The sequence below is a fragment of the Microtus pennsylvanicus genome, chromosome 22, assembly GCF_037038515.1.
Source record: "Microtus pennsylvanicus isolate mMicPen1 chromosome 22, mMicPen1.hap1, whole genome shotgun sequence".
In the NCBI taxonomy this organism is placed as follows: domain Eukaryota; kingdom Metazoa; phylum Chordata; class Mammalia; order Rodentia; family Cricetidae; genus Microtus; species Microtus pennsylvanicus.
This window is the reverse complement of record NC_134600.1, coordinates 4,717,491-4,741,313: the sequence shown is the minus strand read 5'-3', so window position 1 is coordinate 4,741,313 and position 23,823 is coordinate 4,717,491. Positions and strand designations below refer to the sequence as shown.

At 48.0% G+C, this 23,823-nt stretch overlaps 1 protein-coding gene across 4 annotated transcripts in view; it reads right to left on the bottom strand.

Annotated features, from left to right (window-relative positions):
- Positions 1-23,823, bottom strand: part of Hecw2 (HECT, C2 and WW domain containing E3 ubiquitin protein ligase 2) — a 301,655-nt gene that overhangs the window by 87,884 nt on the left and 189,948 nt on the right. For all 4 annotated transcript variants that reach the window (XM_075956458.1, XM_075956459.1, XM_075956460.1 and 1 more), the window contains 9 exons: positions 20,125-20,200; positions 16,233-16,402; positions 15,022-15,164; positions 11,135-11,235; positions 9,354-10,739; positions 7,777-7,872; positions 6,319-6,469; positions 5,592-5,695; positions 5,012-5,136 (listed from right to left, as the gene is read on the bottom strand). In XM_075956458.1, coding sequence (XP_075812573.1) covers positions 5,012-5,136; positions 5,592-5,695; positions 6,319-6,469; positions 7,777-7,872; positions 9,354-10,739; positions 11,135-11,235; positions 15,022-15,164; positions 16,233-16,402; positions 20,125-20,200 — 2,352 coding nt within the window. The remainder of the gene's footprint in view (positions 1-5,011; positions 5,137-5,591; positions 5,696-6,318; positions 6,470-7,776; positions 7,873-9,353; positions 10,740-11,134; positions 11,236-15,021; positions 15,165-16,232; positions 16,403-20,124; positions 20,201-23,823) is intronic.

Sequence of the window (23,823 nt, the reverse complement as noted above, 5' to 3'; positions counted from 1 at the left end):
AGAATATGTATACTCCAGAATGTCTGGGTTGTCACAGCTACAGAGACAGAGACTCAATCTCATTTGCCTCTGTTTGCTCAGCCATGAGGAGTAATAACATACTAAGGTCCAAAACCAGGAGAATAGAGGATGTAAAGCTGCTTTGAGAAGGTCATTAGAGAATACAGGGCACATGTAATTAAAAGACTATCTGGGGGGCAATCCCAATCTAGCTAGGGTCAAAACAGACAAATGGAGCAGTAAAACTTTTCTACTCTTAGCCTTTGAAGCCCATGGGCCAGCAGCCCACTTTCTATTAGCCCAAGGGTCTCCTAACCTGTCATTAACTACCCACAGTTCTGCCCCGTGAAAGCCTGGGGTTACGGAACTCTGCAGTCAAAAGCAGGAGGATGGTGCAGGACAGGGCGACAGAAAATCGGGTTGGAATAACAAAGGTCACAGGGCTGGAACAAACTGGCAGACCTAGCGGAGCTAAGGACAAGGCCAGGCCAGTCAAGAGACACCCAGCAGGTGAGTTCAGACTGGAAGGGTGCGTCTTGTCTCGGTGGAGCTGGAGCGTGGCATTGGCGAGGCCTTGCTTTAAGAGAAAAGAGGGCTGGCTCGTCGTTTCCGCATTGCGGTGAGTGGTTCTAGCTAGGTAAATGGATCGGCTTTCTTGTCCAAAACAACAGCAGGCCAGGGAAGAGGGAATGTTGCCTAGTTCATGCCACAGCCTCATGGCCCCAGGCAGGATGAGCTCACTGGAGGTCTGGTCATGGATTCCAGTGAGGTGGAGTGAGCAGGAGACCGTGATTGGGAGATGAGGCTCCTTTAAATAATATCTGACCGACCGAATGTCTGGGTTTCCCTTGATGGGAAGTCAGCACCCTGTTGAGCCTTTCCCAGCCTCCCCCTTCCATGTCTCCCATCTTCCTGAAATCAATATTCAGTGGCCGAGTCAACCGCTTCCTTGGCAGAATTCTGTTAAATCTGGAGCTCAAATGTGTCTCCCTTGGCTAAGTGTTAGAGGTTTTAGAAGTGAAAAACATCGAAAGGAGTTCAAAGGAAGATTGCAACATAGGAAACACTCAGTTCTTAGCAACTGTGAGTGACCATCGAACCCTAGATCGATGCTGAAGGTCTTCTTTAGTGTTGTGGTGGGCCAAGCTCCTCCAAGTCTGGTTCTAGTCTCACCTAATTCTGTCAGTTTCAAAAATACCACTAAATACACGACTAATGAATAACACCTTTTATTCAGAGACTCTTCATCAAGAATAGGTATTTTAAATCGGATTTGGAAAACAGCATCCCCGACTTAATAGCAAATGCCTCTTGGGGCAAATATCAGCGATGTTGTATATCACTCACTTAAATAAAAACTATGATTAACAAAGCAGGAAATACCGGTTCCAAAGTAGGCCATCTAGTATATGGAAACAATCCTGCTTGCTATCGTCTGTGTTAATACTGTTATTAATTTGATTTTAAATAATTTAATTTTAAGTTGTTTTCAACTAGTTAAAGGATACTAGGGAGGGAAACTTTCTTTCATCAGCAGAAATACCTGCAACCTATCAGCCCACCCACTGTGCAACAGCAGAAACCCTTGTTTCTAAGAGCATGTTTAAGACATTATTTATAAATAAATTATTATTTAAAATAGTATCTTTCTTTATTAAGTCCTAAGGAATTCAGATAATTGAATGAATGCATTCCTAAAGCTTATTAAAAAGTCAGGGTAGTAATTTTTAGCATGTACGTTGAAAATATAATTCTGTTACATATAATTAAGTGCACTTCCCTGTAACATAAGTTAGACAAACACAGGCATCTCAACTACAAAGACTGGGCGCTAGGAACTAAATCTTGGGTTAGTTTGGAGGCAATTTGCAAAGAAATCTGATCCAACCAGCAGAGGGCAGTAAAACCACCTAAAAGTTATGGAAAGCAGGGAAACAGGTCAGTTTTCAGTTTTGGGGACTGGATGATGCTTGCTTAGGTTTACTCTCCAGCATGCATTATCATGCAAATCACTGCTCCGTGCAGCATGTGTTTCATGCTCATCTTTCAACATGAATTCATTTCTTCAAATTGTTTTAGTAGAGAGAACAGGAGAATTTCAAATGCCAACACTTCTTTTGAATGCTATTTACAATAACATAAAGAAGGATTTACTGAAATATCTACAAGCTAAAAGAATTCAACCAAAAAGCAAGAAAATAAAAAGTAGATTTAAAAAAAATTCAGGAAAGTTTACTTTATAATATTTTCTACCAATCTCCAAATAAGGAAAAACAGCGTCTCTCGCTTCACAGAGGTTGTTCCTATTCATCCCGTAGCTCAAGACCTGAATAAGGAAAATGACAGCTACTTCGGTTCATGCCAAATATAAGTCAGAAAACAAGATTTCTTAACCTGCAGAGCTGAAATGGACATGCGCATCTTCTAAACCAGTTTGGGTAGAAAAAAAAAAAAAAAACCCAAAGCCAAAAACCAAAACGTGAAGTCTCTAGGGAAGAGTATTTTTAACTCCAGATGGGCTGTTCAGAGAAAGGAATTATAAAATTGCACCCAAGTATGGAAGGAAGAGAGAGAGAGAGAGAGAGAGAGTTAGAGAAAGAGAGAGTTAGAGAATTAGAGAGAGAGAAAGAGATAGAGAGAGAGAAAGAGAGAGAATTAGAGGGTAAGAGAGAGTGAGTTAGCACCAGACACCAAGCAACTGCAGGAAAGCCTGGGCTAAGAGGCTACAGTCGGCATCCAGTGCCTACAGGCCAGAGCTGTGAGGAAGGCAGTGAGCGTATGTTTACTCCATTCCTTTGAATGACCACACAGATCCCCGGGGCTCACTGCAGCCCTGTCGGAGCAGAATCTGCAAGGAATCAACACTTTGCGTTTATCTGAAAAGGCCGATCCAATGAAAAACCACAGGTTTACACCACAGCTCATCAACTGTTATGACACCACAGAGACGGAGAGCTTATAGCAAAGACCAGCCCGGACAGAGACGTCAGGAGCCCCACTGAATGATGTCCCTAGCATCTGAACTCAGTGGGGGATAGCGTTCACACTGCTGAAAATGGGAAATGAGAAGCAGGGCTTGATTCATTGTTTGGCAGCCTCTCCAGAGCACAGGCCCACAGGTAACAATCAACAAGGCATCCTTCAAGCCCTCCAGGCACTCTGCCTGTCTTGTCTACCACCAACTCTAGGGAAATCACAGGGATTTAACGAACAGACAGAATGAATAAACAAACAAATAAACAAAAATAAAAATAAACAAATAAAAGCTTGTATTATCTGATTCTAAGCCAAAGCGCTTCTCTCTACGGCAGGAGAGTTTCTGTGTCTTGTGACAATTCTAAATGTTAGTCTATCCCTCTTTGTAGAAAACCGTCGTCTCCCAGACTCATGCCACACACAAGCTTGGGTTCAAGTCTGACTTCCCTGTGCCCTGTCTCCATAGCAGCGCTACGCCATGGTACTGCTGGCCCAGCGTCAGTGATCGTCTCTAGCAATGACCACGATTTTACTTGAGAGAACTGCTCCTTCTAGCTACACTGCTCTTGATGTCTGTGTCCGTAGGACAAGCTCTCGTTCGGCCTGCAGAACCCTTTGCAAATACATTCCCATCCGTGACCCCTTCCCTGTGCCTTCCCGGTGGAGTTACACGCCCTCTGTTACACACCTGTTCCCACGCATCCCTTCAGCATAATCTTCAAAAAAAAAAAAAACCCTGCAATGTTATTCATTCCCTAGTATATACCAGGGAATGAATAGAAAGTTGGTAAATGTACAAAAGCCTAAGTCCTCGTGTGAGCTGCGAAGACCTTGCTACCTATGCTCTCTCTCCACTCAAGCCATTTTCATTCCAAGACAAACCTGTAAACCAGGACATTGTGATGAGCAAATCCATGGAGATGCACATACTTATGAAGTTAGGAAGAAATACGTGAATATCAGTAAACAGGTACTCAGAAAGTACTCCACAGACACCTCCGGTACTAGTACTACGCCAGCGTCGTCTTTTCCTTTGGTCTAGTCTGATTTTCCGAAGACGTTTGATTTGTTCTGCCACATGCAAGATTTCCCCTTCCCTTCTAACTTCCCTGTTATTATCAGTTATTAATGTGAGATCCTCACTCTTCAGGACCAACTTAGGGGTCTAATCGTCAGCTTCTAACCCACCAAATCTTGCCAACTTTCGGTTGCTTCTTCTCCCTCTGGGTCCTTCTCTAGTTGAGGCTCCTCTCGGCTCACACCCTGAGGAATGGATTCTACCCAGCTGACTTCCATAAACAATTAAGATAGCCTTTCTCCAATTAACATCTTCGGGAAAGCTGTTCCCTCAACCCTCGGAGTCTGATGGAATGACCCCCCTGGTAGGGTTTGACTGGATGTGAGTCCTCCCACCCCGTGCCAACCCCCATCCCAATTCATTTGCGGAAACCTAATCACCAATAGGATGACATCAGGAGGTAACTCAGCGGTTACCCGAGGATCCTCCCCAGTAGAATTAGTGCCCCCGCCCTCCTTAAAGCAGAACCAAAGGCAGCTCTCACACCTTTCCAGGAGGGTGCAACTCATGAGCCATATCAGGACAGCACCTGACTCCAGGTCAGCCAGAAGGATCCTGGACTTCACAGCCCCCAAGATGGTGGGAAATGAACTCTTACTATTTATCAGCCAGTCCGTTCTAAAGGGTTTTGCCTTTGTTTGATTTTGGATGTCTGTTACATAGACTAGGCAGTGGTTGTTTTAAATGCAAATTACTCAATGCAGCATTCGAAACACACCAAGCGCTGGGGAGATACTCCGACGGGTCCCAGCATCGGAGCGGGGGTCACGAGTGAGAGGGGATCACGAGAGGGAGGACACGAGCGGGGGAGGGGGGGGTGTCACGAGCAGGGGTCACGAGTGGAGGTCATGAGTGGGGGGGTCACGAGCGGGGTGGGGGCAGGTCACGAGTGAGGGGCGTCATTGTCTTCGGCCCCGTGGTCCTTTCCAGCGTGTTCCTCCCGGTTTTGTTACTCACAGGGTTGGAATGCAGCACTGTGAAGAACTCTGGGCTGATGAGGAACTTCACAGGGGGAGACTGCAGCAGCAGCGTGAGCCTGGATCTAGAGGTAGAGTGGGGCAGGACGCTCTCCCGTCGGAAATCTAAGCAGAGATCACATAGGCTTTCAGGACTAAACAATGATGCTTACGTCCATTGCTAGGACTTCAAAACTCCCTAAAAACAACATTTTTATTTGCCAAAGAATTCACGTGTAAACCAGACGATTCTTAATGGCACTACAATACACTGGCTATCATTTCTAGTTATCAATGTGGTAATGCATCCGTAGCTTTTTGAAGGTGGCCACACTCTTGTTCCACTTTGACACACATTCAGAGGCTACGGCGGCTTGCAATCTGTTTGGCTTTGTGATCCTTTCCTCAGAACTCATAAAGGTTTAGTGTCAGGAAAGACTTCTGTTGAATATTTTATTTTGTTTTTCAAGTTTTCTTATATCTACAGAAGAACAAGAATTCTCCGAAAGAACAGCTCATTTCTTAGAATTCCTTGTTCTTTTTCTCCATCTACGAGGTTGCGGCTAAAGGCCCTCTCTTACCTGCGCTGGCCTGGTGGAAGTCAGCTTCCTCCCCTGCCCCGTCGATAGCGCTGGCATTTTCCTCTGGCCTCTCATTCGTCATGGTTCTCCGGATGCTCTGATAACTGAAAACATGAACCTGGAGTTACATTCCAGCCGCTGGAAGTTGCCCTAGAACCCAAAGTTCCAGGCCTCTCCACTTCAAGTGCTGGGTCCCAGGCTCCTGTCCTCCACCTCAAGAAGCTCTCTTGCTTAAGTAAATGACACCACATTGAAGCTCTGCCCTCCCACCTTTATAGACCATTTTCCTGACAAATTAATAAAACTTAAAACAACTGTGTCCCTTAACCAAAGAAAACCTATCTGTAAGGAAGGAAAAAACCAGGTTGATGCCCTATGACAATTAGCTTTTGACAGAGAAGGCCTGACTGCTTTGAAAATGTTAGGTGCGTAAGACTACGTGGCAAGGGATGTTTGGCTTCAAATCCTCATTGTGTATGTTTGCCTTACTAAAATCCAATGCATTATAGGAATTACTACAGTTATTTTCTTTGTACTTCCCCAACAATGCACGTATGTGCGTGTATGTTTTGTTTTCTTTCCCCCAGGAGGAATCCAATGCAGTCTATGACACACACAGCTCTGTGGCAGGGACATCAAAGCTGAAAGAAGCCGAGTCTCCTCTGCACACCAGGGAAAAGCCCAACCACGAGACAGAGCAGCGAGAGAGTATTAGGGGCATGCTCACCGCCGGTTCAGCTGTTCCATCTGCTGGATGGAGTTGGATCTCTGCAGGACCTGGGGGGCGGGGGGAGCGGTGGGCCGCTGCCACGTCGTGGTTCTGTTCACATGGTCCACGTAGAAGATCCTGCCGTGGCTGTCAATGCGTGCCTCCCAGTCTAAAGGGCAGGAAGGACACCGAGAGAGATGAGGAGGAGCTGGGCCAGGAAGACGGCTCATTAAGCTCAGCGCAAGTTTTCTCTCCCGCGCACGCTATAATTTGTGGCTAATAACACACACCTCACTGCGTAGCCCAGCATGCCTCCCCAGTCCACTTGGAAGGCTGTCGTTACTGGTTATTAAGTCTCCGAGGCATGGAGGATACAGAACCCTTAAAGAATTTCTAAATCTAAAGCATCTTTTCATGTTGCTTGCCCTCGGCCCTCTTTACCTGTAAGCACCTGTTTTCAAATGCAGGTGGTATCGTTTTTTGATAGTTTCATATCAAAAATGGTATCGGTGTTTACTTTTCACCCAGATTTCATCTCTTTTTTTTTCTTCTTCTCCACCTGCGCCCTTCCCCCTCCTCTCCTAGCTTAGCAGAAATATCCATGCGTATATTTAGACACAATCGTGAAAAATGTAGGTTTTGGATGGAGAGTAGCTGGCTCTCTTCACGCCCCGCCCCACATTTGAAAGCACGGGAAGGTCCAACAGGAAGGCCCACGTGGGTAGAGACCCGCGAGGAGGGTGGAAAAGAGAGGAAACCACACACCGCGAGGGCATCTGTCCAGCTGCTTCTCCAACGGGGCACCTGACAGAGCCGCATGCTCAGCCACGCTGTGAGCTGCTCTCACAAATGTAAACAGAGTTCACATTTTGTGCTGATTAGGAGTAGGTGAGTACAATTTAGGCTGTGAGCCATTTCTCCCACACCCCTATTCCTCAGCCCCCAACTCAAGGGCTCAGTCTTCTGGAAGTAGAAGAATGAAACTCTCTTTATATCCTCATACTATGATTACATCCCCCCCCCCAAAAGAAACTACAGGCTAATTTCTGAAATTAATAACATGCCCTGTATATCCTGAAGGAAAAAACTCAGATCCTTGTGCTTAATAATTTAAACCGACGGAAGAGACGAAAAACCAGTACATTCCAGGGGGAGATTCTCGCGAGAGCGCCCCGTTTTGCCCACTCACTAAAATCATGCTGCTGTGTAGAACAATCTTAAAAATTACTTAGCCAACTAAGGGCTGAAATATGAGGATCTGCTCCCCCAATTACAGCATTTACATAGCGACGTTCGCTTTTCCTGGCTGTCCTCTCATTTAGAATAGCACCAGGGAGGAGCGACCGGTCAGGGCATCCCAGATCACAGCCACTTGGTCATCTCCCAGACACCTTCTCCTCCAGGACCATGGGGTGAATCTGCCTGTCACCCTTGTGCACCGCAGGTAGGCTAAGCCCTTAGCGAACAGTTGCTCACTTGGTGGGAGAGCCTCGTCCACCCTCTGGTACCGGCTGACATCCTGACGCACTGAAGGCAGTGACCGCAATGGCTGGTGGCCATTGGCTTGTGAACCTAGGATTAAAGGTCAAGAGTTACTCGAGTTGCCCAGGGATTGCTTTCCTTTTTGCCTCAAAATAGGTCTCTCTATGCACACGTGTGCATGCACGCTCTCTCTCACACACACGAGAAACACACATCTAGGACAGATGTGTTGCGATTACATCTATGTAATCCCAGGACCCAGTCGATTGAGGCAGGAGGATAGCGAGTTTTAGGCTAGCTTGGGCCACACAGCAAGACTCTGTCCCAATAAAAAGCAAGTAAACAAACAACTGAAGATCAACCCCAAGGTTGTTCTCACGCTCTCTTTATCTCTTTCCGCGTGGATGTAGGGGCTCAGAAGAGGTGACCCAAGAGAAATGTCCCCAGCATGCCTCTTTCACTGTCCCTCCCTGCCTTTAATTGGCTCATGTACTAACAGGGCCACAAAGTGACCATAAGTTGACGGAAAGCAAAATAGGAGTCGGAGGGAAAGAACATGATAACTTAGGCAGAAAAATAAATCACACAATAAGAAAACAATTCCTAGGACTGGGGTGAACGTCTTTCACACAGTGCTTGCCTGGCATGGATCCTCAAGGCCACAGCACCAGCCCCCACTCCAAAAGAAAAGGAATGATTCCTATCTGAGTCTTTGCTACTTGGGCACATAAAACCGTCCCTTCTCTTTCTTACTGTCCCTCTCTAGAGCATTTTAAATAAATCACTCTTGGGATTCAGGGAAGATTTTATGTCTGAACATGTTTGCCCCTGTTCTCCATCTTCACGCGTTGGCATGACCACTCAACACAGCTGATCTTTCATGGACCAAGTTTTGATGCAGAGCCCATAGCGTCTGTCCCGGGACTTTAAGAAAGAGGGACTTTTGATAACCCCCACGCGTTACATTAAGGCAGAGACCGATTCTGTATCTTATTGAAGACTGAAGACTGCTGTGTGCCGGGCCTCTTACGGCAGCAACAGGGGATCCAGGTTTTAAAAAGACTGAATTGGAACTGAGGGAGGTCTATGGGCACAAAAACCGTGTCTTCTCCCCTGGTTACGGGAGCGGTGAAGCCTGGGTCTGCCTCCCCGATCTGGACTGGAAGGCCTGATACACAGGAGGGCTTCAGGTATCTATAATTTGTAACCTGCTTCCACCCCCCCCCCTTTATTTTTTCTTCGTTTTTCCGCGACAGGGTTTCTCTGTAGCTTTGGAGCCTGTCCTGGAATTTGCTCTTGTAGACCAGGCTGGCCTCAAAGAACTCCCAAAGATCCGCCTGCCTCTGCCTCCTGTGTGCTGGGATAAAAGGCGTGGGCCACCACTGCCCAGCCCAGGCTACCTCTTCCCCTTCTTAATCCATTTGCTAATGCCTGAGCCCCAGGTGAGGATTCTGCCTGTCCACTCACCTACACGTGCAAGCTGCATTACCCTTTACAGGGAAGGAAACTTTAGAATTTATTTTTGAACAGCTATGCTTAAACCAAGAGTCATGCTGTCTTCTTTTTCCTACCTCCGGTGGCGCCCTCTTCCTGGGCAGCGGCCCCTTCGCAGGCACCTTGGCTGTCCCCAGCATCCCCATCTTCCTGGGGCTGGCTCTCAGTGACAGCATCAGGAGCAGCAGCAGCAGCAGCAGCAGCTCCCTCCAGACTCTCCCTCCTCTGCCAGACCTCCCCCAGCTCCCCCTGCTCAGATAGAGCGGCAGCCTCAGCCCCTGGCCCTTCCGCTTCTCCTCCATTGGGCACCTGCACAGCAGGTAAGGAACCCGGAGTGCAGACGGACTCCTGCGACCCCTCTGCAGGGCCGCTGCTGGTGGGCTCAGCTGCACAGGCCCCCTCTTCCTCTTCTTGGGAAGAAAAGGCTGGGGTTTCTGGGTATCGCGCACTCTCCAGAGATGAGCACCGTGTGTCCACCGAGGACAGCTGTGTGGTCACACTGTCGTTGCATGAGCTGTCAGCACCTTCCAGGTCGCTCTCCCCCTCGGGCCGGGTGCTGGCCTCACTGACGCTCTCTGTCCTGGCAGGGTCACTGGGTTCTGTCTCCGAGGACACCTGGGAAGGTTCGGATCCCTGGTCCAGGGACTCGGTCTCACTGGCAGCTCTGCGGCTCCCTCCAGACGTGTCAGAGGCTCCCGTGTCCGCACCACTCGGGGTCTGATCAGCCTCTTGAGAGCCTGACAATTCAGCGCCGCCCTGGTCAGCACTGGGATGGGGCTCTAGGCTGGCTTCGTTGTCATCAGGGGCTGAACTTGAGGGCAAGGAGCCATCGGCAACCTCTGGAAGGTTCTCCGGCCTCTCTTCCAAGGAAGCGACTTCGTGAACAGAGGCATCCTCGTTCTCAACGGGGTTGTCCTCCTCTGGCTTGGTCTGAGATGCCAGGCTCCCCGCATCACTTCTGGATGCTCTACTGAACATGACCAAGCCCCCTTCCTCCTCCAAGGAAGACGGGTAGCCTAGATCTTGCTGGAACTCGTGGTCTTCTTCATCCGAGTCTATGTGGAGCATCGCATTGAGTCTTGTGTCAGTGGGGAAACTACTCCTCAGTTTGGGAGAGGCGCCTATGGGCCGCTCGGAGGAGGAGGTAGCGGCCCCTGGCCTGGAGGGGCCGTTGTGTTCGATAGCATCTAAGTAATCGTTAAGGGAATCCTGGCGGCCTCTGGGAGGTGAGGTCCTTGAGGAAGTAGAGATTAAGTCCTCTGTGTCCATCTCCAGAGTAGAGCTAGTCCGGAAAGAATGCTTGGGGGTCCCATCGGCGGCACTGTCCTCAGACACTGGTCCATTAGCGCAAACGGTGCTGTCGTGATGGCTCCCGGGCAGATCTTCGTCATCAGAAGGGCTGCCCAGGTCTCCGTTAACGGTGTTGACTCCGAGGATGGTGCCCACAGCTTCGGGAGATGCATCTGGGTGGGAAGAGCAGCGTTGGTGAGCAGGAGGAAGAAGACAGAGAAATCTATTGCCCTGACACTAACCAGCTTGCTAAGCTCTGTCATTCCACGCGATCCCGGGGCAGCATCCGCTGGCTGCTCGGGTTCACTAGTCCTGCAGAAAGTTTGGGGTAGGAGCTGTAGATGCTCTCTCTCCTGCAAGAAACTTCAGCCTAGCTTCAGAGCGCAAACAAAACTCTCCGGGGGCCCGTCTTTGCTAAAGAAACTTTCCTAAGCACTCTGAAAGACGACAGGCAATCACTGGGAAGCCATTTCGGTTTTGGCACCGGCTGTGAAACTGTCCCGCTCACATGCTAACTATCATCCGAGCGAACGCGGCACGCGCTTACGTGTTTGCGCAGGCACCTCACCTTCGTGGACAGAGGATGTGACTTCTACTTTAAACTGGAGGTAGCCACTCACGTGGTCCGCTGGGAGCCTTCGGCCGAGGCTGTAGCTGAGCATTTGATCACTGCAGGAGGAGAAAGGCCATTCAGCCTGGCTGTGCATTTGCTTTCCTCCCACGGGCCACCCCACGCCCCACAGACGGCCCCTGGAACCTTCAGAGTTTTAAGTAAGTACAGGCTCAAGCACAGTACGACCTGATGTGTTGTTATTCATTTGCACGGGTGACCCGGGGACACAGGAAAGCCTTGCAAAGGGGAAAGAGCGATAGGAAAACACAGAACCAGGTCACTCCCAGACGACTGCCCCAACTGGGTGAGCAGGAGAGGTGCCCACCTCCCCTTCCTCACCAACAAAATAAGGAATGGGGCAGCTGGCTCTTGATCTCAGGGCACCTGGCCTCCCACTGAGTCTCAGGTTCTTACAAGCAGTTCTGCAGTGAGCGGGGACCACATCCATCCCATGTCTGGTGCTAGAGGGGACCATAGCTGGACCGCTCCTTCTCTGGCTTGCCTTAGGCTGCTGGCTTTCCTAAAGATGGAATTATTCAGCTATTTCAAGCCCATGTCTATTTCCCAGATTCAGATGCAAACAACTGTGAGCCAAGCGGTGATTGACTTCTAATTAGAGACCAACCGGAAGGCTAACGAAATCACACTATTTCTGCGCTCACACTGCCCTCTACTGGCCGTCCTGGAAAGAGACGCGTCTGCAGCACTGGACATCAGAGCTAGCATTGCCGGCGTCAACCTACGTACCTACATAGATGAACACATTCTTAATCTCGTTTTTTCGAGACAAGGTTTCTCTGTGTAGTCCTGGAGACTGTCCTGGAACTCACTCTGTCCTCCACTGGCCCTGAACTCACAGAGATCCACCTGCCTCTGCCTCTAGAATTAAAGGTGTGCGCCACCCCACCCGGGTGTGAATCTCTCTTAAGAATTAAAAAAAAAAGCATTTACCAATTGATAATTCACCTGAATTCATAGTCAAGTTCTTAGGCATTTCATCCATGGCATCATGTTTCTTGTCCTCGATGGATGCTACCTTACATCTTGCTTCCCCATGCGGAGTGTTCACTGAGTGACAGGCACACACTGCTGAGGTCTCTAGGGATATGCTGTTCTTTACCCCCTGGCCACTGGGCAGGAAGCGTCAGCCCTGCTTTCTAGCTAGGAAGCTCCTGGAGGACCAACCCGGGAGGAGTCATATATTATCCTACGGCAGAAGCCCCTGATAGCACAAGTTCACTTCACGGTCTGTGATTTGGGGCTGCTTCGGGTGGAGTTCCTCTTCCTGCCATTCTTTCTTGCGGGATACCGGAACCTAACGCAGCTATCAATACTCTCTTCCCGAACTGCACTAGAACGTGTAACAGAACCGCAGGACCGCTAAAATCTGCCTAACAACAGGGACGCCTCTCTCTGCTCCCCCCACCACTGCAGTCCGGTATTCCTGCATTTAGAGAACACACACACACACACACACACACACACACACACACACACACACACACGAGTGCTTGCACACTCGTGTGTGCACCGAGCAGCAGATGCTATGCCCTGTCTCCACTTCCCTGTCTTTTCTTCCATCTCTTTTGGCACTCAGTCTAATAAGGCCACCATTTCCTTGTTAAAAGAGACTGATGGCTCCTCCCTTCTTCTGCCAAGAAAAAATGACCCTGATGACGGAAGACTCGCAGAAGCGACAGATAGGGGAGAATGAGTGCTTTGTAAGAGCTGAGTATAAAGGACTGTGCCCATCTGTTTCGGTGACTCTCTCATTGCTAATACCCAACGTAGCTCTTGACATTTACTAGGCGCTTAATGTATACATCTTTACCAACTGCTGAGCAAGAACCTTTACTTGGAAGAAGTTTAACTGAGCCAAGTCCCCTCAGCTCACCTGTTCTGCACCACAGCCCCCGAGGCCTCAGACTCTCCGTGGAGAGTGCGCTATTGTACGTAGTGCCAGTCTGGGGACGTGGTCCTCCTCCTGGGCTTGTCCCGTCCTACTCCGACTCAGCCTGCCTCCCGCTGTGCTATATCACTATGCAGCATATGCTATACGTTACTATTATTATAAAAGTAAACACTAAAGACTTTCCCTAGGTGCCTGAGGCATTTTCTCACTGATGGGGGAACTGAGGAGCATGGGACCACGGCAAGTGTTTCAGGGAGAAGTCAGCCGTGCCATGAAAAATGCCACATCGAAACAGATGCCTTAAAAACGGATCGGGAGTGTGGCTTAACCCACATAGCTGTACCCTGGACGTTTTCAACTATTTCCGATAGCCACAGTTCACCAAATAGGTACTCAAACAACTGGATAGAAAACAGCCATCAGGTTAGAAATACGGACGTCTCTAGTGTGACGGCAATGCTTATAACCCGTGCTCGGAGAAACGCCTCAGTCCTGATACTTCATGAGTGCAGTTTGGACGTTTCTTCCACTAGACACAGAACTGGGTCTGTTGACCTGGTGGGTGTTCCGCTCTTGAGAAGACTCACTCAAGCAGCAGAGAGTTCATGGCAGTTTGGGGACTGACGAGATTTAGCTCTCGCTTGATCATTCTTGCTGTCAGTACACAGAGTTGATACATATATATATTATTACATGAATGAGAAAGGTATTAGATTCTTTGTAGTTGAACCTCATCATCACCTTTCACTGTTGATATGTGTTAAAACAATTTGGAAAGCTCTCAAAATGTGTCTTCTAGAAGCTATAATTATTTTCCTTAAAAAAAAATCACTGCCGTGTCTCAGTTTTTATCAGATAAACCAGGCTTCTAGAAATTTGTATTATTTCTACTTTGTGTGGGCTGTCCAAACACAATGTTCACATCTTCAAGCCAAGCGGATCAGAATTCGTGAGGACCTCTGAGCCTCACGATTGAAGGGCTAGAGGGCCAATTGCTCTCAGAAGAGGAAACGGAAAGCCAAGCAAACTGTAGAGGACGCGCGGGACTGGGTTTCCGCAGCAACAATTGCAACCAGCACTCAAGGTGTTTCAGAGAACAGAGGGTCTCGAGCCCCCAAATCTCAGCTCTACCACTGGCCTGCCAGCCTCAGATGCCTCCTCTCTGGGACAGGTGGCATGGCATCACGTGCCTCTTGGAGCCGCCGAGGCTCCATGGGCAAATCCATGTGCTATTCCAAGGGCTGACGTGCAAACCCAGCATCTCCTCACTACCGCTGCCAGGACGGTGCTTGTCCAAGGGACTCGCCCTAGGCGCTGCTGCTGCCACCACTACTGTGTGTTCAAAAGGTTGTGTGTGTGCAAAATGACACACACAATGCTCTCGCCGCGCTATCCTAGGGTACTTCTAGTGTTGGATTTGCTAGTACCCGGGACGTAAAAGTACACACTGCACAATGGACGAGGGCATGCTGCATCTCTTTACTTTGGACAGCTCCCGGGAACCACAACAAAAAATAAAATAAAAATTATAAAAACTAAAACGAAAGCCCCAGATCAGTTTGTTTCTGGTGGAACAAAGGTGGGCTCCATGGATGGAATTCAGCAGGATAACATGACGGTGGTATGATGCCCGATGAAGGGTGCTGTAGCGAGATTTCAACACGCCCTCACATGGACTGAACACTATGAGGTTTGTCACCGATGGCTAACTGGGCGAATCTTAGAGAGGGGATTGATACCACCAGAAAGTATGGCATTAAAACTGGGTATTTTGGGTCTCATACACGTAATTGGACATAGGAACACTTTTTTTTTTAAAGATATATGTCCCAGTTCTTCTCAGTGAGACACACCCCAGGACTGTCACGCGCAACTCTGGCTGCCCCAGCACAGACTGAGCTCCAGGTCCCCCACAGTGAAAGCCCATTACCCGATGGCTTGACGCTCCAGCAGCCTCTGCACCGGAATGGTCAGCTTCCCCAGGAAACGCTTGATGATGGGGCGGCTCTTGGCAAATTTGTCTTTGATTTCGATTTCTAAGACATCGGTTAGAAGTGCAAAGAAGGAGTATTTCTGAAACCAGAAACAGACCACACGCTGGCTGAGAAGACACGTGGAACCCGAATGGCACTCAGAGGCCACACTCCCGGCTTCTGTAACTCCTATTCTCGCTTAGGAACCACTGTAAGTGACACAAGAATTCTTAAAACACAAGTTTAAAATCCGAATGACAACAGACGTCCTTGATACACTTGGCCATCCGGGTGGTAGCCTTGGCTTTGTGTTGGGCGGTGTAAAAAGTCAGGCGAGTGACAGGAAGGGTGTTTTGATTTTTGTAGCTACCACGGGCCTTCTAGAGCTCACCCTGAAAAATGCTTCCTATTTTCTAGGCTTCAAGACATAGGAGGTGGGGTGCCATGACTTTAAAGAGTCATAGAGTCGTTTGCCACTGGGAGAGCCGGTGTTGTAGAAGTACAAAAAGCATAAGCAACGACCTGTCACTCAAACAAACCCAAGACGGCTCAGGAGGAGGGGCTTCCTGTGTCGGATGGGCAGCACAGGGAAGCCATGAGGGAATCTAACAAAGCAATCTGCCTTCACAGGGGTGCCCACTTCCTGAATGGCTCACCCAGCAACGATCTGAACTCATAAAGAGCATTTGCTAAAGCCCATAGAGAGAAACTTTAATGTGAGTGAACTATGTGCTAGTCCAAAAGATAGAAAACTTAACTAGAAGCCAGTCTTTCCCTCTTTGTCCCAGCCCTCCTGGGCTCTGCCAGGGAATAATACTGTAACTCTCCCGTTCTTGAGGAAACTGTCGTATGTTTAGCTCCCCATGAACTTTTTGCATTAGTTTTTAAAATATCAAGGCATCTATTTTGATCATTAAGCCTTCAGCATCCCATGAAATTGTACCAGAGAGTGAACCCTTCGCTGCTCTTAGCACATACATGGCCCTAACAGGAAGGAAGTAGCTCATGGGCAGTGCGCCCCCTTCAACAAAACCGGACATCTGCAGCTGCCTTGCCCAAGCCCATCAACAACTCAAGGCTGTACAGAGTGCAGAGAGAAAAGATGAGCCTGCCTCTCAAGTACCGTCAGGCAGAAGACACTCCGCCCCCAACCCCCAGTCCGTCTTACCTCTCTGTGCCAAATGGGATTGGTGGTGTTGCTGATGATGGTGGACCTTCTCTCCTGCCCGTGGTGGGCACACGTAGGGAAACTGCTCTTCTTCCCTGGCTGAATGGACATCTTAAGATAAGGGTCGGGATTGAAGAACATCCCTTTCTTGAGCCCAACTGCCCTGAGATCTTTAAAGAAAGGGGGTCGGGAGAAGCGGGGAGAGGGGACAGGCAGTAGGGAAGGGAAAAGCACAGAAGAGAGGAGGAAGGAGCCAGACATCCCAGTTAGCACGAGACTCAGGCCTTCTTACTGAACCCAAAGCCCTAACCAGCAAGGGGCTAGTGACACAGCGACAGCCAGTCACTCTGTGTCACACAGATAACGAGAGGGTCACGGCAGGAAGCCGACAGGAGGATCTCCCAGGTGGCAAAAATAAAGCCAGCCCCTTTTCGTGACCTCACGCCCCTACATCTGGAACTTTAGAGTCCCCATGTCTGTGGGTCCCCACCATCTTCTTCAGGGTGCGGTGTGACTGGTCAGCCACAATGGAAGGTAATCTCTAAACAGAAACTCTCAGTAATCAGTTTATAAAAATATGTTCTTTCATAGAAAGACCCACATATCTAAAATCACAAATACCTACACTATATATGTATGCATGTGTAAGTCTGAAGCAGGTCTAACTTGAGATCAAAATTTAAAGCCCACATTCATTTGTGATACACCCTAAAAGTCATGCATCTTCTGTAAGAACTCTAACACGTGAGTGCCATTATTTTGAACAATTCTTCACTTGTTTTTTTCCCATAACCTATAAAGTAATTTAAACGTTCAGGGAATACCTTACAACTTACCTTATTTTCACAATATGTTTTACGTGACATGAGCTGCCAGAAGTCATCACTGAAACCGTCTCAGCGAGGAGACGTTTAGATTGTCAGCTGAACAGGCGCACGCATGTCCAGACCTAATGCTGCCGTAGCTGGGCCCACAGCACCTTCCCGAGACTATCAACGTGATCCATGCAGCTCTGCAGCTAAAACCATCTTGAAAGCTATGAACAAGCCTGCGTTTGTATGTGGCTCAGATCAACCTGGAGGTCTGGACCACTCTAGCTTGGACAGCAATTATGCACAGGGACACCCTTTCCCTGGCTTGGGTTTTATGTATCCCCAGAGCTCACTCTTCGGAAGAGATGGGCTGGGACACAAGAATGCATGGCCTAGATACATGGGATGAAAACAGACCAGGGCTGTCTAAGGTCTCAGCCGGCAGGGGAAGGAGATGGATAATACATCAGCAAACAGGGAGACGGTCAACTGTAAGGACCCACGCTAACAGCGCTGCATGAGATGGAGATTGATGGCTGACCTAGAAATTAGCAGGAGAGGGAAGGGACAAGGGAGGGTTGAGTCAGGCCCTCTGTGAAGCTGCTGTCATCATCCCAGTGCGCCCACGTTCGATACTGCATAGACTATCCGGTCTTTACTAGTGCAGGTTTTCACTCGACCAACTGCGTGTTTTGCTCTGTTGGCATAAAGCAGCCTCAGGAAGAAAACACAGCTCACACATTGATTTTCTTGCCCTTCTTGAGGATCCCTGCCTCCGACTCAAGACAGATTGACAGCCTCTAGATATTGAGTTCACTCCCAAGCAGGGGATTTCCTTGAAGTCATTGAGGTATAATGTGGCCAGAAACAGCTGCCACAGAGTCTGACGGGGCCAATTCATTCACAAACATCCCTCCGAACACAGACGCATCCTGCCAGCAGATTACAGTCATCGTGATAAAAGATGTCAGAGCTAGATAACCTTGATGCCAACTCCTCCGCACTGACACACAGCACAGATGAACGCATCTTCATCAACACAGTGATAAACGGCCAATTACTTGCACTCTGCTGATCCAGCCCCTTCTCTTCTCTCTGTTCCTGCTTCTCCTTATTTTCCTTGTTTCCCTGTTCACAAACTCTGCATCACACAGCAGACCAAAGAAGAACTCGAACCCACAGAGCACCCACGCTAGATAGCCTAGTTTCAGCCTTACTTGGGTAAGACTTAAAACACGAATCAAGACACAGTTTTGGCCGAGGCTGTAGAGTTCAGGTCTCTGGGCTTCTTCCTTGCTTCTCCTTCGATAATCAAGCATAGAACATTTACAGGCAGCCATTCCAGCCCGTCAATCTTTCAGATAAATATGTTACCCACTGTCAGCCTCCAGCCGTGCTAATTGTTTTAGAATCAACATCATAGAATCCATTTTTCCCCTCCTGTGATTTTTACACGTCTCGGTACGTGCGGCAAAAGTCTATCTAGAAGAGGACAAACACACCGCAGGCAGCCAGCTTCCGTGGGAACAGTGCTGGGATGTGACCAAAGCAGTTAAAGATGGAGTCACCGATGTCCTAGAACTTGTTTCTTATTTTCAGGAAGACGCCCTATGATTTTACTTTCCGGGTAGCAATTCTCCTACACTGAGTTAACAGCATTCCCTCTGAAGCAAAAATCGATATGTGACTGCCATGTTTGAAGTGATATACATCAGCCAGACACATAGCTCAATAGCTCTAAACCAGGAAGTCAACAGAGCATAGCAAACCACCACTGGGGGTGGCTAATTGTTCCCAATTGCCACAAGGGCTTCAGGGTCTATAACTCCCTATCACTTCACAGGTCTAAAGCAGGAGCCGTCAATCATCAGCAGGAATCGGTTTGAGGGCAAACGCTAGACAATGGGGCTTTAAATTATCTTCTGATTACCCAGATCGATACTTTAAAAAATCCCAAAGGTCCCAAGAAAAATAGATACATGGGCCCGATCTAAACCATAAGCCACCAGGTTACAAGGTCTGAGATTCGCCGGGAAGCTGAAGGAACCACCCCACAGGAAGCAAAAAGGAAGATACAAAATGAAACTAAAGAAGATGATGGCCAGCCTGGCCCTGATGGGGCCATCACCGCGTGTGGAGGTGGCTGACACCAAGGGTCGCCTTTAGAGGCTGACGCTCATTCACACTCTTTCAGCAGAGAAAACGGAATCTCAGTTAAATCTCAGACCGACTGATTCTTTTTTTTTTAACAGAGCCGGATAAGCTTTAGATCTTTAGACTCTGTATAAGTTACCATCCAATCGTCCCCTTGTCTATTCAAAAACTCCAATCCAAGCACCGGCTTTCTTAGCGCATGCTTGGCTCTAGAGTCGCCAATTCATTCTCACTAGGTCAGTGGTTTTCAAACCTTTTGTCGGATAGTGCTCCATGTACAAAATAAATTTCATCTTTTCCTGTTGCAGCCCAGTGCACACATACATGCACGTGTCTGCTTCTTTTTTTCCCCAAAATGTCAATTTGTGTAAGCTGAGGTTTCATCAAAACCACTTTCCCTTTGGCAGTAAGCGCCAATCATTTTAATGCTGGTTTCAGCTCGGTCAGCGGGGGGTGAGGGGTACTTTACCAAACAGGAAACCATTATCTTTTTACTTATTAATATTTTTTTTTAATTTCATGAAAACAGTCATCTGCTATGTGTGTAACCCTCACAGAAAAAGGCCTGCCTTTCACGTTTATACTTCAAACTTTTTCTTTCTTTAGATGAAGTAAGCTCATGTGGTTTCAAATCCCCAAAGCTCCTTGGCAGAGTTATTTACCATTTACACACACTGACAACAACCTCACATACTCACACAGTCCTTTTCATGCTAAAAAAGAGAGAGAGAGAGAGAGCACTTTCTGATCATAATCATCACCTAATCTCATCATGGTCAAATACATACATGGCTTTCCAGAAGTCTGAGCAGAAGAACTCAAAATAACATGGTTTACAGGCCATCTATGACACTGGACAAAGAAACCACCACGCCTTCCACTGACGCTGAGCGTCCTCAGACTGGAGACCACACCTAGACACTTACCTGACAACGTGAAGCTGACGAGCTTCCGAGAGTGCAGACTTCCGGAAGCACCGCCTTCCATGCCTTCCGCCCCCATCTGAGGAGAAAAACGGGTGTGAAATTTCATACGGGGATCACGCTATCAATGGTCCAGGGAAATTCATGTGTTTGGATATACAATGATTTTTTTTATATCAAAATGCATTGCAGTGCATGTCTTCAAAATTTCAAATCCTAGATATGCAAATAAAGATTCCAAAATACAGGATCAAAGGTTTATATTTAAAGTTGATCTTTGCCTTATTTAAAAAATATGAACTTTGAATTCTTTCTTTTCTTTCTCTTTTTTTCTCTCTCTCTCCCTCCCTTCCTTACCCCCTCTTCCTTCTCTCTTTCCTTCCTCCCTCCCTCCCTCCCTCCCTCCCTCCCTTCCTCCTTCCTTCCTTTCTTTCTTTCTTTAGTTTTTTTTGAGACAGGGTTTCTCTGTAGCTCTGGGCCTGTCCTGGAACTAGCTCTTGTAGCCCAGAGACAGCTGGTCTCGAACTCACAGAGATCCGCCTGCCTCTGCCTCCCAAGTGCTGGGATTAAAAGCACGCGCCACCACTGCCCAACGAAATCTTAATATAATCAACTTACTATGTCTACTGTATGTTCTGACTTTCCCCTTAATATGAGTACGGTTGTTTATGGTATACCTTCCTATAAGTCCAACACTCAGAAGGATGAGGCAGGAGAGTCACAAATTTGAGGCCAGCCATCTCTGTCTGTCTGTCTCACTCTCTGGTGTGTGTCTGTACATGTGTGTGACATTGATGGCAGTAGTGTTCCTGTTATATTTGAGACAGGGTCTTATTGTATAGCTCAAGCTGGCCTGCTTCATTTAGAGAACCTGCCCCTTGAGAGGAGATCAGATATTTGACCAAATTTCTCAACTTTCACCAGTGCCCCTCCCCTGCCCTGGTGATATCCGACTATTCTGCCTTCAGCAAGAATTCTTTGGTGGTTGGCTTGTCACTGTGCCTTCCACTTTCTTGGTCATTCTCATCCCATCTCTGCACAGACCCAGCTGGCCCGGACATCACGGCATTCTTGCCATTGCCTCTCAAGTGTGGGGATTATTAGAATGTACCACCATGCCTGGAGGAATATATTTATGCACAATGAATACACACACACACACACACACACACACACACACACACACACACACACATATATACATACATACACATACACTCAGAGATATGAGGTAAGGGAGGGAGGATGACCTGGCACACTTAGTGTCTTAGTGTGTAGTTTCAGTAGTAATATATTACTACTTAGGCATCCTACCTTTATCCAGGCTTCTGCTGTATTGTAGGGTGGGTGCTTGGCTACTGGACTCAGCAATAGTAGAACCATGGAATGCTATCGTTCAATCGTTTTCCCCCAGAGAATAGCCTCAGTTCCTGTTTCAGCCCCTCTTCTCCTTTTCTTTGGCGATGAGACTGTCATCAGCCTGACACTGACCAGGCAGAGTAAGGCTGACTAGCCACACGCCCTAGGATTCACCTGCCACCACTTTCCCAGCCTTGGCAGTGCACCTGTGTGCAGTCACACCCAGGCCTGACCGAGTGACGTAACTCCCCAGCTCCCTTAATCCCAATCTCTTGCTGATTATGGTGCTCACTCAACACAAATGTGAGTTATTACAATGGATTTCATCCCCGGACTCACAAGTCCCAGATTAACAGGGGTAGAGATCACAGCCAAGTGTCTAGACAGCAGATCTCTATGACTGTTTCCCCTACGTTCTGCACACAGGACACAGACTGTGGCAGACTTCTCCTGGGACAGGGTAGTAATCTACACTCCTGGCTACCCTAGGACCACGGGTCCACAAAACAGGGCCTCGCCATGAGTAGAAACACACTGTCTACTAGGTAAGACACATCCCTCCGGGAACAGAACATGTGTGTCTAACCAGGCACTTGCTTGTGCTCAGTTATTTGTGGCTGAAAAGATGAATGTATTGCCTTAAAATTACCTCCTCCCTTCTCTCCTTCCCTTCCTCTGCATCCCCCCCCCCAACCGCCCAAACACTGTCTTCCTATGTAGCCAGGTCACAATTCACTGCCTAAGCCGCCCTGTCAAGTGCTAGGAATAGAGGCATTTACCGCCACAACACCAGGCTTATAAACGAATTTAAATATTTTAAGGAACTCCAAGGGAACAAGAGAAGACCCCTGCAATCTTCATTTTAAAAACTTAGTTCATCGTGCGGTAAAAGACTCATCTGAAAACAATCACCAAAGAATTCATAGAGAGCCTGCGGCGCCTCCCCGGCAAAATGCTCATCTGAACTAAGACTCAAGAGAATACAGCTTTATCGCACAAGGAAGGCCAAGCACTGCCCTGGAACACAGGGCCATTCATTATAATGAACACGTCCGCACCAGCGCCCAGAGGGAGGTTTTTAAATAGGCGCTTGCTCTCCCTAGATCCATTCCAGGAAGACCCGGAGGTGACACTTTGAACCAGAACCGGCCCCGGCAGCTGAACGGTTTCCTGTTGCAAGGCTTTGTCTGACACACATCTCACGTATGTTCTGATGAATCGCGAAGACGTCAACGTCAACATACAAACAACAGAGAAGGCAGTGGTTTTCATCCTTCATTCATTGCCAGAGTGTGAGAGAGGAGATCACAAGGATTAAAACAGTGGCTCATTTCCTGACCTGCGGAGTCTCAGCTGTCTTCCTCGGCTCTATTCTTTGCATCAGGCGTGGAACAGTCACACTAAGCAAGCACTGTGTTGCTGTTTACAATAGTTAAATACATGGTGTGTACTCCAGGGACCACCACACTGCTACAGCAGCAAAGTGCTGACCTCCCCAGAGGAGGTCAGTGGTGTGGGAGCTCCTTCTGTCTGTGTGTTACTTTTAGTGAATAAAGAAACTGCCTTCGTCTGTTGATAGGGCAGAACTTAGGTAGGTGGGGAAAACTAGACTGAATGCTGGGAGAAGGAAGGTGGAGAGAGAGAGAGACACCATGGAGCTGTTGCCAGAGTCAGACATGCCAAAACTTTGCTGGTAAGCCAATGCCACATGGTGATGCACAGATTAATGCAGATGGGTTACATTAATATGTAAGAGTTAGCCAATAAAAAGCTAGAGCTAATGGGCCAAACAGTGATTTAATTAATACAGTTTCTGTGTGACTATTTTGGTTCTGGGTGGCCAGAATGAACAAGCGGCCTCCTCCTTGCAACAGGTCAGACCCAAGAATACAGATCCAAGTACTTGTAGATTGTTCAGAAATCTACAGACCACCATTTCCATTAATGAGTTTTTCAATCAAAACGTTGACTCTTGATTGTAGTGCTGTCCTCTACCCAGACCTCTGAAGTCATACTGAAGCACAGTTATTCCCAAACTGCAGGCTGTGGTGGGGTAATCTCATGGGAGAGTCATGGCAGTGCATCTACCTGGCAGTGGGCTGGACATTCCTGCCGCCTTCAGTGGTAGCTAGACCATTGCTCGTCTAAACAACCCTGAACGCAGGAACTGTTGGCTTTTGTTTTGCTTTCTCATTCCACTCAGAATGAGTTTTTCAGAGGTTTGATTAGACACAGCATTACTCTCGTAGGTCTGTAACTTTTTATTTTACAATATTAAAGGCAAGGAAGTCTATAGGCCAGTGTTATACTGGCATAGCAGATTGTGAAGTCACTTTCCTCTTC